Consider the following 12,870-nt stretch of genomic DNA (forward strand, 5'->3'; position numbering starts at 1 on the left):
CAATTTCAATACAATACATTTAGCAATGTTTCACCTCTTCAGTAAAATGGGACAAAAGCAGTTTGAATTCTTGTATATATCTTCATTATAGTAGCTGCATTCAATGATTGCAATAGGGATACAATGGCAGTTTTTGTTATACAGTATGCTAACCCAGATAATACGAAAATGAAAACATGCATATACATGCACACACAATTTTCTCTTTAATTTTTCAAAGCATGTTTTGAGTTTTTTGCTGAAAGAAACTATTCCATAGAGCTGTTTAGGTATTGAAGGTAGGGTAGTTACGTCTTGTGTGTGACAGCTAGGGTGTGTTCATGCTAGTGCAGTTCTAATAATCTCTACCATATGTTTGATATCAAATTGAGTGCAAATTTTGAATAATGTGTGTGTTTCATGTGTGCTCTTTAACACAGTTTTAATGACTTCAATTTTGTCACATTTGTATTACTTTATATTGTTTGAAACTAGATTTTTTTAAGGTTATTATTTAATGCCTTTTCTTGTGGTTTTGAAATTGACTTTTTTTCTGCTATGAATGACTCAGTGACTGGCACACATGACATCTTCTTTTATTTCTTTTTATTCTTTTTATATAAGAGATTTTAATGCTCTGTGGTAACTGCTGTTGCAAAATTGAAGCATGTGCTATCTTTGGAATGTTTAACCAGAGTCGATTACTTGAATTAAAAAGATACCTTATTTTGCATGTTAGGCATGGCTTTAATTGCATATATTTTTTCATTTCCAAATTTTAACAAGTTTTAATTTTGTCGCAAACATTTGATTATACCTTATATGCAGCGTATTTAACCTTATCAACTACCTAATATGAGAATGACATATTGATTGAAAATTAGTATTTAGATTTGCACTATATTATTAGATTAGTATAAGCATGTCAATGCCTCTGTTTAAGAGGTGTAGTGAATATTGTAGAATTGATGATTCCAAACAAACCTGTATGCATGCAAGAGCAACAGTGCAAGGCATTCTCAAGAATCATCATCATCAAAAGGGTAAGGTGGAGCCATTACTCTTAAAACGACTTGACAAGCGACAGCATCTTGACAAATTGTAGATAGAAGTTGCTTGTGCTGCTCATTATTTCTTATTTCTGTCAAGTTGTGTAGTGTATTAAGGAGTGCTTGATACTTTGGTAGATCACCAGCTGTTGACCTTTCACAGCCGTATGCGTTATATAACACTTGAGATTAGGCAACGAAGTCTGCGTTCATGAACTCAAGGTAGTGAAATATTTTAATTTTTCCAGAGGACACAAGCTCTAACTTAAATTAAGAATGCCTAAGTTTTTATTTGATAGAAACCTGAAAATTCGTAGCAATTTTTATTAGACTGGACAATGAAAATGATTGAAACCTCACCTATCATTATTTATTGTGTAAAGTAGTTAATTTTATTTCTTGATAAAATATATTACAATTACGTGTTCAAGAGTAGGAGAATGAAGTCTTTGAATTTCATACAGATAAATGGACAGTATTATTTGTATTACTTTAGCTTGGAATATTTTCATTTAAGTTTATATGTTGTTCAGTTTTGTAAAAGCAGTGGTTCAAATTATTGTAATAATTTCTTAAATTGTTAAAATGATGTATACTATTGTATGTTATCTGCTGTAATATTTTATGTATTGTTCTTTTCATTTGATCATGAATACTACATAATTTTGTAAATCTATCAGATGAGTATTATCATAAAGCAATGACTCCTTGTAAATATTGCAAGATGCATGATATTAATAACTGATCAGTATTACTTCTTAATTGATAACAGGATTTAAGGAATACTTTTTGGCTGAAGCTATTAACTGTACTGTGAATCCTTTACAAAAGGCATGAGGAGTGTGAAGAGAAAGACAAAGAGACATTTATGAAAACTGACATCTTTTAATTGTGCTTGATGATTTACAATGAAAAGTACTAACTCAATACTTAAAATTTCTTTAAGCTCAAACTAAACTCGTATAAATTTTATTTAGACCGACTTGAAATTAATACATTACATTGATAAATCTGTAAATTTGCAATGTATGAAACCAATGTTCATCAAGCATAATGAGACTGACCTAGACCTAGTTGTGACAACAGTGCAAAAAACTGTTGGTGACTAACCCTTGTCCGTTGTGGGTGTTGTTTGTGTCCAGGTGACGACAATCTGGTCTCCTCCATGTTTGGTAAGCAGCAGCACGTCACGCTCCCGTTCTATGAAGGACAGTTACGCTACACCAGTAAGTCTTGATTAGGAATAATATATCATCAGTGTAGTTGTATATAATGTTTGTAGAAAATACAGGAAAAGTCTATGCAATTTTTTACTAAATGTCAGGCAAGTTCGATGGCATTGGTTCAACTACCAACTGCAGCCTTTAATGAGATTTTGCATGACATGGTGGTAGGATTTACTGTATATTGCTTTATAAGAACTTGCCTTACATTTTTTAATGGGTTCCTGACTTCTCCTGTATTAATTTTGCTGTGCATGATTCAGGTATCCCATTATGCATTAGTAAATTGTATCCTGCATGAGGAGAAACACAAGAAACATTTATCAACACAAACTGCTAGTAATGTTATACAAATAATAACGTTTTTGTTAATACTGTACTCATAATGTTATCTTCCAATGGCCCTTCCCAAAATCTACAGCCATCCAACAGATAAGCTTTAGACTGTTGCATGCACTCAGATTTTATAATAGCTCTTGCATATCATATATGGGTATCAGATGAGAGGGACATTCTGAATAGGGCTGATGTGTTAAGGTGCAAGTATCAGGGGTTATAATGCTGGGGTAGCTGTTGGTTTGTCTTAGAAATATTAAGCATTTCATTTTGATACAAGTGAGGCTTTTACTGCTTACCTTTACTCAGAAATACGTAGTAATAGAAATACAGTACAGTAATTGCTGTCCTCTATGTGTGGTTTCTCATCACACATAAGGGGATGTCATTAATAATTATTTGGTATTGACCACTTCTCATAATTTATGTATTTTACTAAAGGAATTTTAAGTTTATATTTGGCTACTGTATATCATTCTTGAAATCTGCAGAATGGGAAACACTAAACTTGTCTTTTGGTATACAGTATTATTTTGAACTATTTTGTTAAGTTATTTAAATAATATACTTCTCTACTTTCTTTCCTTTCCACCATTTCTAACCTTTTTACTTGAATTTTATATCTACATTATTTTGTTATTGATCTTTTCTAATATGTGTTGCTTCTTTCATGTGAAAGTATGGTATATGTTAGATAGCTAAAAGTGTTGATGTGTTTGTGTGTACTTACCTAAGTGTACTTACCCAAGTGTACTTCAATGAGAGCTGCACTTGTGATGTGCGTAATAGAGAGAACGGATAATAGAAAGGTTTGATGCATGGATGTAAATGTATGAGAGAGAGAATAGTTGCAGGAAACACATTCAAGTTAGCAGAAAAAAGTGAGTCTGAGCATGAAATCAGCATGAATAGAATAGTGTAAGATCTGTTGAACAGTTTTATACCCGGGATATGTACTTGACAAAAGAGCTGACGGAGGAAAGTGGGTGATGCAGTGAAAGTCTTATCCAGGATATGAAGATTGTATCTCAATACTGTGAAGAGCACGGGTCCTTTTGGGAGAGATTGAATAGGGAATTCTAATAAAGATTCTGCCACAATGGTACGGTCATATGGATAAGTGAATAATTTAAAATATCAAAGAATGTGCACATGTGTTTTTCAAAGTATATGGGATGGGGACATCTAAGAAGCTGGGCAGAAGTTGCAATAAAATATAGTACAGTATTTATCTCAACAACTCTTGAGAAGTAACAGCAAAGAGTTGAGTGGAAGCCAAATGTTAAGAGGGAATGAATGGTTGACAATTCTTTAGGAACATCTTAAACCTAGTCAGTGAAGTGACTTTATTATTGTCAAAATTGCACTAGTTTCTTGTGAAGCAGGTTATTGTGTTGTTTTGAAACACTGGGCATCACTGTGAGTATCTTAACTATTGTCCAACTGTACATTTCTCTTCTTATGTTGTAGGTCCCTTCCCTACCCAGAAAAGTGGGACACAGAGTACCAGTGATGATAAATATTTCTATAGCCTCTCTTCCCACTTTCCTATATCTTGGTTGTATTAATCTTTCATTTTGTTTATATTTTGTGTGTCCCTCTCCCTTTTTTTCTTTTAAGCTCATAGGATATCTAAATAAGAAATAGGTAACTGAGATAGAAGTACCTTACAGTTTTTTCAGGATTATCTGGTGAATCCATTCATATATCAGTATGAAACTTGGCACACGCATATAGTAATGCAAGGAAGGTCTCTGTTGGTGTCGGACCATGTAAGCTCATAGTGTCAGCTTTTCAAACTTTTTTTTTTAACATTGTTTGGGATGGGCAGATATGACCTTTATTAATGCATCAAGTTGAAGATGAATAATCGTAACTACACAAAAAGTTCTGCACACTTTTAAGGTCTGCAGTTAAAGTTTGACAACCATAGAGAATGTCTGCAACTACAGGAGAATTGGCAAGTACATAAAAGGGAAAGATCGACCTTTAAGGATCACCCTAAACGGTGCCAAAGAGATGAAAGAGGTACTAAGGAATGCTAGAAAATTACAGGGTGATGGGCAAGGGAAAGTGTGGTCGTTCAGATGAGATCTTTGAAAAGAAGAGAGAGAGAGAGAAGCTGAAACTGAATCTTGTAGAGGCAAAACATCTAAATGAGGGCAGGAATGAAGAAGAAATCAATTCTTTTTTTTTCTACAAAGTGATAGGGGTATGCAGGCCAGTACAAAATGGTACAAAAAGGCAAACCAACAAAATTGCTAAAGAAAGGGGGAGTGAAGAATAAGGAAAGAGGGAACATGTTTCTGAAAATTGTATACACCAACATAGATGGAGTGAGATCAAAGATACTGGAGTAAAGTGATGTAATGCAGCTGCAGACGCCAGACATTGTTGTACTCACGGAGAAGAAACTTGAAGATGATACAGTACTTTAAATGAGGTCACATTTCCAAGGGGCTACTCAGTTTGGAGACGGGACAGAAAAATTAGGAAAGGCGGTGGTGTTGCTGTGCTGGTGAAAGAACACCTATAGGTAAATGAAGTAATGATTGCCAATCCACGAGAAGTTGACATAAGAGAGATTATAGCAAGAGCGGATAAAGATAGAGCGCGACTGTTGGTAGTCGGCGACTTCAACTTGAAATCCATAGACTGGAAGGCATATGATGCTAGAACAGTGGACTTTTGGACCTGTAGATTCGTAAACCTCATCCTGGAAACATTCATGTATCAACATGTTAAACAAGCTGTGAGGATGAGGGAAGGTGATGTTCCCTCCATGCTGGATTTGATATTTACCAGGAAAGAGGAAAAGATGTTTTACAACTAGTCCCTTCCTCTCTTGAGTAGAAGTGACCTTGTCTTTTTGTGAATAAAGTATGCAATGCATTATAATCTGGAAGAAAATAAGGAGTTTGAAGCGGTTGAAAAACCTGATTTCAGGAGAGGACGTTATGGGGAACTTAAAAATTTCTTTAAGGAATTTGACTGGAAAGTCTTGCTGTTAAAATGAAGTAAATGAGAAGTATGTCAAGTTTTATGAAATATATGATAAAGGCACAAATTTTTTTTTATACCAAAGCAAAGATGCAGAACTAGGAAACAGGATTGGTTCAACAGAAATTGTGAGAGGGCCAGAGACCAAGAGAGACAAATGCGGAATCAATATAGGAAGAGGCCAAACCCCCAAACATACCAGCGATACAAAGATGCGAGAAACAACTACACGGCAGTGAGGAGAGAGGCAAAAAGATATTTTGAAAAAGAGATAGCGGACAAATGTAAAACAGAACCAGGCCTATTCTATAAATTCATAAACAACAAATTACAAGTAATGGATAATATTCAGAGGTTGAAAATGGAAAAAAGATTCATGGAAATGAAAAGGAAATGTGTGAAACATTAAACAAAAAGTTCTGTAGTGTGTTTGTAAAAAATGAAATCTTCAGAGAACAGACACAATAAGAATTCCAGAGAACAACATAGGACACATAGAGGTGTCAAGAGATGAAGTGGAAAAAATGCTCAAGGAACTAAGTAAGAACAAAGCAGTTGGCAAAAATTGAGTTTCACCGTGGGTTTTGAGAGAATGTGGACCTGAGCTCAGCATTCCCAACTGATTTTTCAGGCATCCTTGAGTACAGGAGTTGTAGCAGATGTGTGGAAAAAGGCTAACATAGTTCCAATCTACAAAAGTGGCAGCAGGGAAGACCCTCTCAATGATACAGACCTGTATCATTGACAAGTGTAATAGTCAAAATATTGGAAAAAGTAATTAAAACTAAATGGGTAGAACACCTGCAGAAGAGCGATATAATATCAGACAGTCAGTATGGTTTACGATCTGGTAAAGATCCTGTGTAACGAATTTACTCAGTTTCTATGAGTGAGGCACAGAAATTTTACAGGAAAGAGATGGTTGGGTTGACTGCATGTATTTGGACCTAAAAAAAAAAAAGGCTTTTGACAGATTTTCACACAAGAGGTTGTTCGGAAAACTGGAACATATTGAAGGGGTGACAGGTAAGTTTCTAACATGGATGAAAATTTTTCTTATAGAAAAATGAGGGCAGTAATCAGAGGCAATGTATTGGACTGGAGAAATGTCACAAGTGGAGTACCACAGGGTTCAGTTCTTGTGCTGGTAATGTTCATTGTCTACGTAAACGATCTACCAGATGAAATACAGAATTATATGAACATGTTTGCTGATATGCTAAGATAATAGGGAAGATAAGAGACTTAGATGATTGTCATGCCATTCAAGAAGACCTGGACAAAATAAGTATATGGAGCACTATTTGGAAAATGGAATTTAATGTGAATATATGCCATGTTATGGAATGTATGTGGAATAGGAGAACATAGACCCCACACAGCCTGACAGCTGAGTGGACAACGCTTCAGATTCGTAGTCCTGAGGTTTCGGGTTCAATCCCCGGTAGAGGCGGAGAAAATTGGGCAAATTTGTTTCTTTCACCCTGGTGCCCACCTGTTACCTAGCAGTAAATAGGTACCTGGGAGTTAGATAGCTGCTACGAGCTGCTTCCTGGAGTGTGTGTAACAAAAAATGAGGCCTGATCAAGGACCGGGCTGCGGGGATGCTAAGTCTCAATCATATCAAGATAATCATCAAGCTAACCTATAAATTATGTGAGAAATCCTTAAAGAATTCTGATAAAGAAAGAGATCTATGGTGGTTCTAGATAAAAAAAACTGTCACCTTAGGATCACATTAAGAACATGTGTGAGGAGCCTATGCTACACTTTCTAACTTCAGAATTCCTTTTAAATACATGGATGGCGAAATACTAAAGAAATTGTTCACGACCTTTGTTATACCATAGCTGGAATATACAGCAGTTGTTTGGTGCCCATGTCTTAAGAAGCACATCAACACCCTGGAAAAGGTGCAAAGATATGCTACTAAGTGGCTCCCAGGACTGGAGGACAAGAGCTACGAGGAGAGGTTAGAGGTATTAAATATGCCAAAACTAGAAAATAGAAAAAAAGAGGCGATTTGATCACTACGTACAAAATAGTAACAAGAATCGATAAAATTGATAGGGAAGAATTCCCGGAACTTGAAGAACAAGCGGTCATAGATTTAAACTAACGAAACAAGAAAAATATAAGAAAATTCACTTTCGCAAATAGAGTGGTAGACGGTTGGAACAAGTTAGGTGAGAAGGTGGTGGAAGCCAAGACCGTCAGTAGTTTCAAAGTGTTATATGATAGAGTGCTGGGAAGGCAGAACATATTACAGGAAAGAGATGGTTGGGTTGACTGCATCTATCTGGACCTAAAAAAGGCTTTCGACAGAGTTCCACATAAGAGGTTGTTCTGGAAACTGGAAAATATTGGAGGGGGTGACAGATAAGCTTCTAACATGGATGATAAATTTTCTGACTGATAGAAAAATGAGGGCAGTAATCAGAGGCAATGTATCGGAATGGAGGAATGTCACAAGTGGAGTACCACAGGGTTCAGTTCTTGCACCAGTGATGTTTATTGTCTACATAAATGATCTACCAGTTGGCATACAGAATTATATGAACATGTTTGCTGATGATGCTAAGATAATAGGAAGGATAAGAAATTTAGATGACTGTCATGCCCTTCAAGAAGACCTGGACAAAATAAGTATATGGAGCACCACTTGGCAAATGGAATTTAATGTAAATAAATGTCATGTTATGGAATGTGGAATAGGAGAACATAGACCCCACACAACCTATATATTATGTGAGAAATCTTTAAAGAATTCTGATAAAGAAAGAGATCTAGGAGTGGTTCTAAATAGAAAACTATCACCTGAGGACCACATAAAGAATATTGTGCAAGGAGCCTATGCTATGCTTTCTAACTTCAGAATTGCATTTAAATACATGGATGGCGATATACTAAAGAAATTGTTCATGACTTTTGTTAGGCCAAAGCTAGAATATGCAGCTGTTGTGTGGTGCCCATATCTTAAGAAGCACATCAACAAACTGGAAAAGGTGCAAAGACATGCTACTAAGTGGCTCCCAGAACTGAAGGGCAAGAGCTACGAGGAGAGGTTAGAAGCATTAAATATGCCAAAACTAGAAGACAGAAGAAAAAGAGGTGATATGATCACTACGTACAAAATAGTAACAGGAATTGATAAAATCGACAGGGAAGACTTCCTGAGACCTGGAACTTCAAGAACAAGAGGTCATAGATTTAAACTAGCTAAACACAGATGCCGAAGAAATATAAGAAAATTCACCTTCGCTAATAGAGTGGTAGACGGTTGGAACAAGTTAAGTGAGAAGGTGGTGGAGGCCAAGACCGTCAGTAGTTTCAAAGCGTTATATGACAAAGAGTGCTGGGAAGACGGGACACCACGAGCGTAGCTCTCATCCTGTAACTACACTTAGGTAATTACAACGAGCATTGCTCTCATCCTGTAACTACACTTAGATAATTACACACATGCCCTAATGGCAATTAATACTAACCTAAAGACATCTAATCATATTTTCACCCCATTCTTATATAGTTTTGCTCTTGAGCCAATTATATTATACAGTATCTCAAGAACATTTATAAGACATTGGTTCCAAACTTGGAATTTATAAGTCTTTGAGAAGCTTATCATATATAATGTAAACTTTCCTTCTTGTAAATTTAATACTGAAGGTTTAAATTTGTAGGTCCTTTATATTTTAAAATTGAGAAATAATTTGCACGAGTCTCTTGTCAGTAGCTTGGACTTGTACCTTCAGAATGGTTTCAAAATGATAGTTTTACAGTGTTGTTCATTAACCACATTTTACTTGGCCTTCTAGTCAAATTTTATCCATTTCTAAAATGATACATATAAAGACACAAAAACAGAGCTTGACAAAGAATACTGCAACCAGTACAAAGTATTCTCATCTGCCCCTCTCCTTTTCTCTCCCCTCCTCTTGCCCTCTCCACCACTGTAACGTCCACAACAATATCACCACCAACAATAAAAATCACCTTGACAACCACAAATGGCCAGTAGTATTTAAGCCTAGTAAATTTTAGATAATGAAGGTGAGAGGAGGGAAAATGAGATGAGAAGGGGAATGCATCATTAGATGAAGATAGTTACACGAATTTAAGAGATGGAGAGAGATTTGGGAGGAGACCTAACAGTATCACTAATGCTGGAAATTCTCAGGAATAGTTTGTTTTGCAATAAGGCTAGTGCTTGAAAAATGTGCCCTAAGCTTTGAAGGCAGCAGAGAGAGCTTAACATAAATCTTTTAAAAGGATAAAAACCAGAGACATAATTACAATGTATAAAGTACAAAGGGGGAAAATTGCAAGTCAGATTTGTGAACAAACATTTGTATGTTGTGCGGTTGATTATAAAGTAGAATGTGCTGAAAGAAATACAGTAATAAGGTAATTATAACTACAGTTGGGTAATTATAGTAGTAGTAGTGATGGTTGCCTCCATTCACAGTTTTAAGAGTAAATATGATGGTGAATTAGTTTTAAGAGATTTAAAAGCACTTGCTACCTCTATATAAAAGGCAGGGCCCAAGGGCCATGTCTCTCTCTCTATAGAATCTGATAATTGTGAGGGGCTCAAGCAGGAATATCCCTGAAAAACATATAACTGAAATAATCACACACATCCTCCACAATCAGCACAACTATAACCACCACAGTCACTACATTTGAAACAACCACAGCTTTCCAACTACAATTAACCACTGATATAAATATGATCATGTGCAAAACAGCTGGGTATGATCCTGCTAATTAGCAGTAAACTGCACAACATGGTTAGGGCAGTAAAAGTATCGTGTAAAAGTTTAAAACTACTGCGTATATATATATAAATATGTTTCCTCAGGCTTTCAGTAAACAAATGCCATCTTTGTAAAAAGTGTGAGCACCACTCCTGGGTGCAAGGGGGCCTCAGTTCTGAGAGGGCAACCATGAAGCAGCAGCTCACAGCACTAAAAAGACAATTTGTACCCACAGCAACACTTAATGGTAATGAAATCTCAGCCTACGTGGTGTAGTGGTAAGACACTCGCCTGGCGTTCCGCGAGCGCTATGTCATGGGTTCGTATCCTGGCCGGGGAGGATTTACAATTCCTTAACTAGCCTCTGTTTAACGCAACAGTAAAATGTGTACTTGGATGAAAAAACGATTCTTCGCGGCAGGGTATTGTATTCCAGGGACCTGCCCGAAACGCTACGCGTACTAGTGGCTGTACAAGAATGTAACAACTCTTGTATATATCTCAAACAAACAAATAAATAACTACAATGATTTAATTATGACAGTGTCATAGAAGATCCTGACTATGATAAAAACTATCTGCAAAGTTCAGATATCAGTGAACCAAATGCTAGTTATGATATTCACAGCACGAGGCAGACATTCTCAGCACACAACTGCAGTTTGGTGCATTTATGCATCATGAAATGGGACATCATATTTCTTTAGAAAATTTACTTGTGGAAAATTAATCATATTCAGGATTTATTGAGCAGAATTTTGATGATAATGGCAGCATTATGTTGACCAGACCACACACTAGAAGGTGAAGGGACGACGACGTTTCGGTCCATCCTGGGGCATTCTCAAGTCGATTGTGATCCGGCAGCATTATGGATAGAGTTAGTACTCTGCATAGGATATTAGGAGGCAAGTTGCTGTGTCAGGTGCCATCTGCATCTGACTTAGCATGTGGTGCTGTGCCACATGATAGAACATAAAAATGGTTCACAGTTATATATAAAGTGTGTGTACAGTGTAATAACAGCCAGCACAGTATGTTTTATTGTTTATGGAATATAATATTGTGTGCATATTAGTGAAATGAATATGTGTGTGTGTGTGTGTGTGTGTACTCACCTAGTTGTACTCACCTAGTTGTGCTTGCGGGGGTTGAGCTCTGGCTCTTTGGTCCCGCCTCTCAACTGTCAATCAACAGGTGTACAGGTTCCTGAGCCTATTGGGCTCTATCATATCTACACTTAAAACTGTGTATGGAGTCAGCCTCCACCACATCACTTCCTAATGCATTCCATTTGTCAGCCACTCTGACACTAAAAAAGTTCTTTCTAATATCTCTGTGGCTCATTTGGGCACTCAGTTTCCACCTGTGTCCCCTAGTGTGTGTGCCCCTTGTGTTAAACAGCCTGTCTTTATCAACCTTGTCAATTCCCTTGAGGATCTTGAATGTGGTGATCATGTCCCCCCTAACTCTTCTGTCTTCCAACGAAGTGAGGTTTAATTCCCGTAGTCTCTCCTCGTAGCTCATACCTCTCAGCTCGGGTACTAGTCTGGTGGCAAACCTTTGAACCTTTTCCATTTTAGTCTTATGCTTGACTAGATATGGACTCCATGCTGGTGCCGCATACTCCAGGATTGGTCTGACATATGTGGTATATAATGTTCTGAAAGATTCCTTACACAAGTTTCTAAAGGCCGTTCTTATGTTAGCCAACCTGGCATATGCTGCTGCTGTTATCCTCTTGATATGAGCATCAGGGGACAGGTCTGGCGTGATATCAACCCCCAGGTTTTTCTCTCTCTCGGACTCTTGAAGTATTTCATCTCCCAAGTGATACCTTGTATCTGGTCTCCTGCTTCCTACCCCTATTTTCATTACATTACATTTGCTTGGATTAAACTCTAACAGCTATTTGTTCGACCATTCCTGCAGCTTGTCCAGGTCTTCTTGAAGCCTCAAGCTGTCCTCCTCTGTCTTAATCCTTCTCATAATTTTGGCGTCGTCAACAAACATTGAGAGGAATGAGTCTATACCCTCTGGGAGATCATTTATGTATATCAGAAACAGGATAGGTCCAAGTACAGAGCCCTGTGGGACTCCACTGGTGACTTCATGCCTGTCTGAGGTCTCACCCCTCACTGTAACTCTCTGCTTCCTATTGTTTAGGTACTCCCTTATCCACTGGAGTGCCCTACCAGTTACTCCTGCCTGTTTCTCTAGCTTATGCATCAACCTTTTATGGGGTACTGTGTCAAAGGCATTCCGACAGTCCAAAAAAATGCAGTCTGCCCACCCTTCTCTTTCTTGTTTAATCTGTCACCTGATCGTAGAATTCTATCAATCCTGCAAGGCAAGATTTACCCTACCTGAACCCATTTTGATGGGTTGTCACGAAGTCTCTTCTCTCCAGATGTGTTACTAGGTTTTTTCTCACAATCTTCTCCATCACCTTGCATGGTATACAAGTTAAGGACACTGGCCTGTAGTTCAGTGCCTCTTGTCTGTCACCCTTTTTGTATATTG

At 37.2% G+C, this 12,870-nt stretch overlaps 1 protein-coding gene across 30 annotated transcripts in view; it reads left to right on the forward strand.

The window, feature by feature from the left end:
* LOC123756928 (ankyrin-2) overlaps positions 1-12,870 on the forward strand; it is a 982,618-nt gene that overhangs the window by 670,422 nt on the left and 299,326 nt on the right. For 28 of the 30 annotated variants that reach the window (XM_069329388.1, XM_069329393.1, XM_069329412.1 and 25 more), the window contains one exon: positions 2,171-2,254. The exons of the other annotated variants lie outside the window; for them this stretch is intronic. In XM_069329388.1, coding sequence (XP_069185489.1) covers positions 2,171-2,254 — 84 coding nt within the window. The remainder of the gene's footprint in view (positions 1-2,170; positions 2,255-12,870) is intronic. 30 annotated transcript variants of the gene reach the window in all.

The sequence above is a fragment of the Procambarus clarkii genome, chromosome 22, assembly GCF_040958095.1.
Source record: "Procambarus clarkii isolate CNS0578487 chromosome 22, FALCON_Pclarkii_2.0, whole genome shotgun sequence".
Taxonomy (NCBI): domain Eukaryota; kingdom Metazoa; phylum Arthropoda; class Malacostraca; order Decapoda; family Cambaridae; genus Procambarus; species Procambarus clarkii.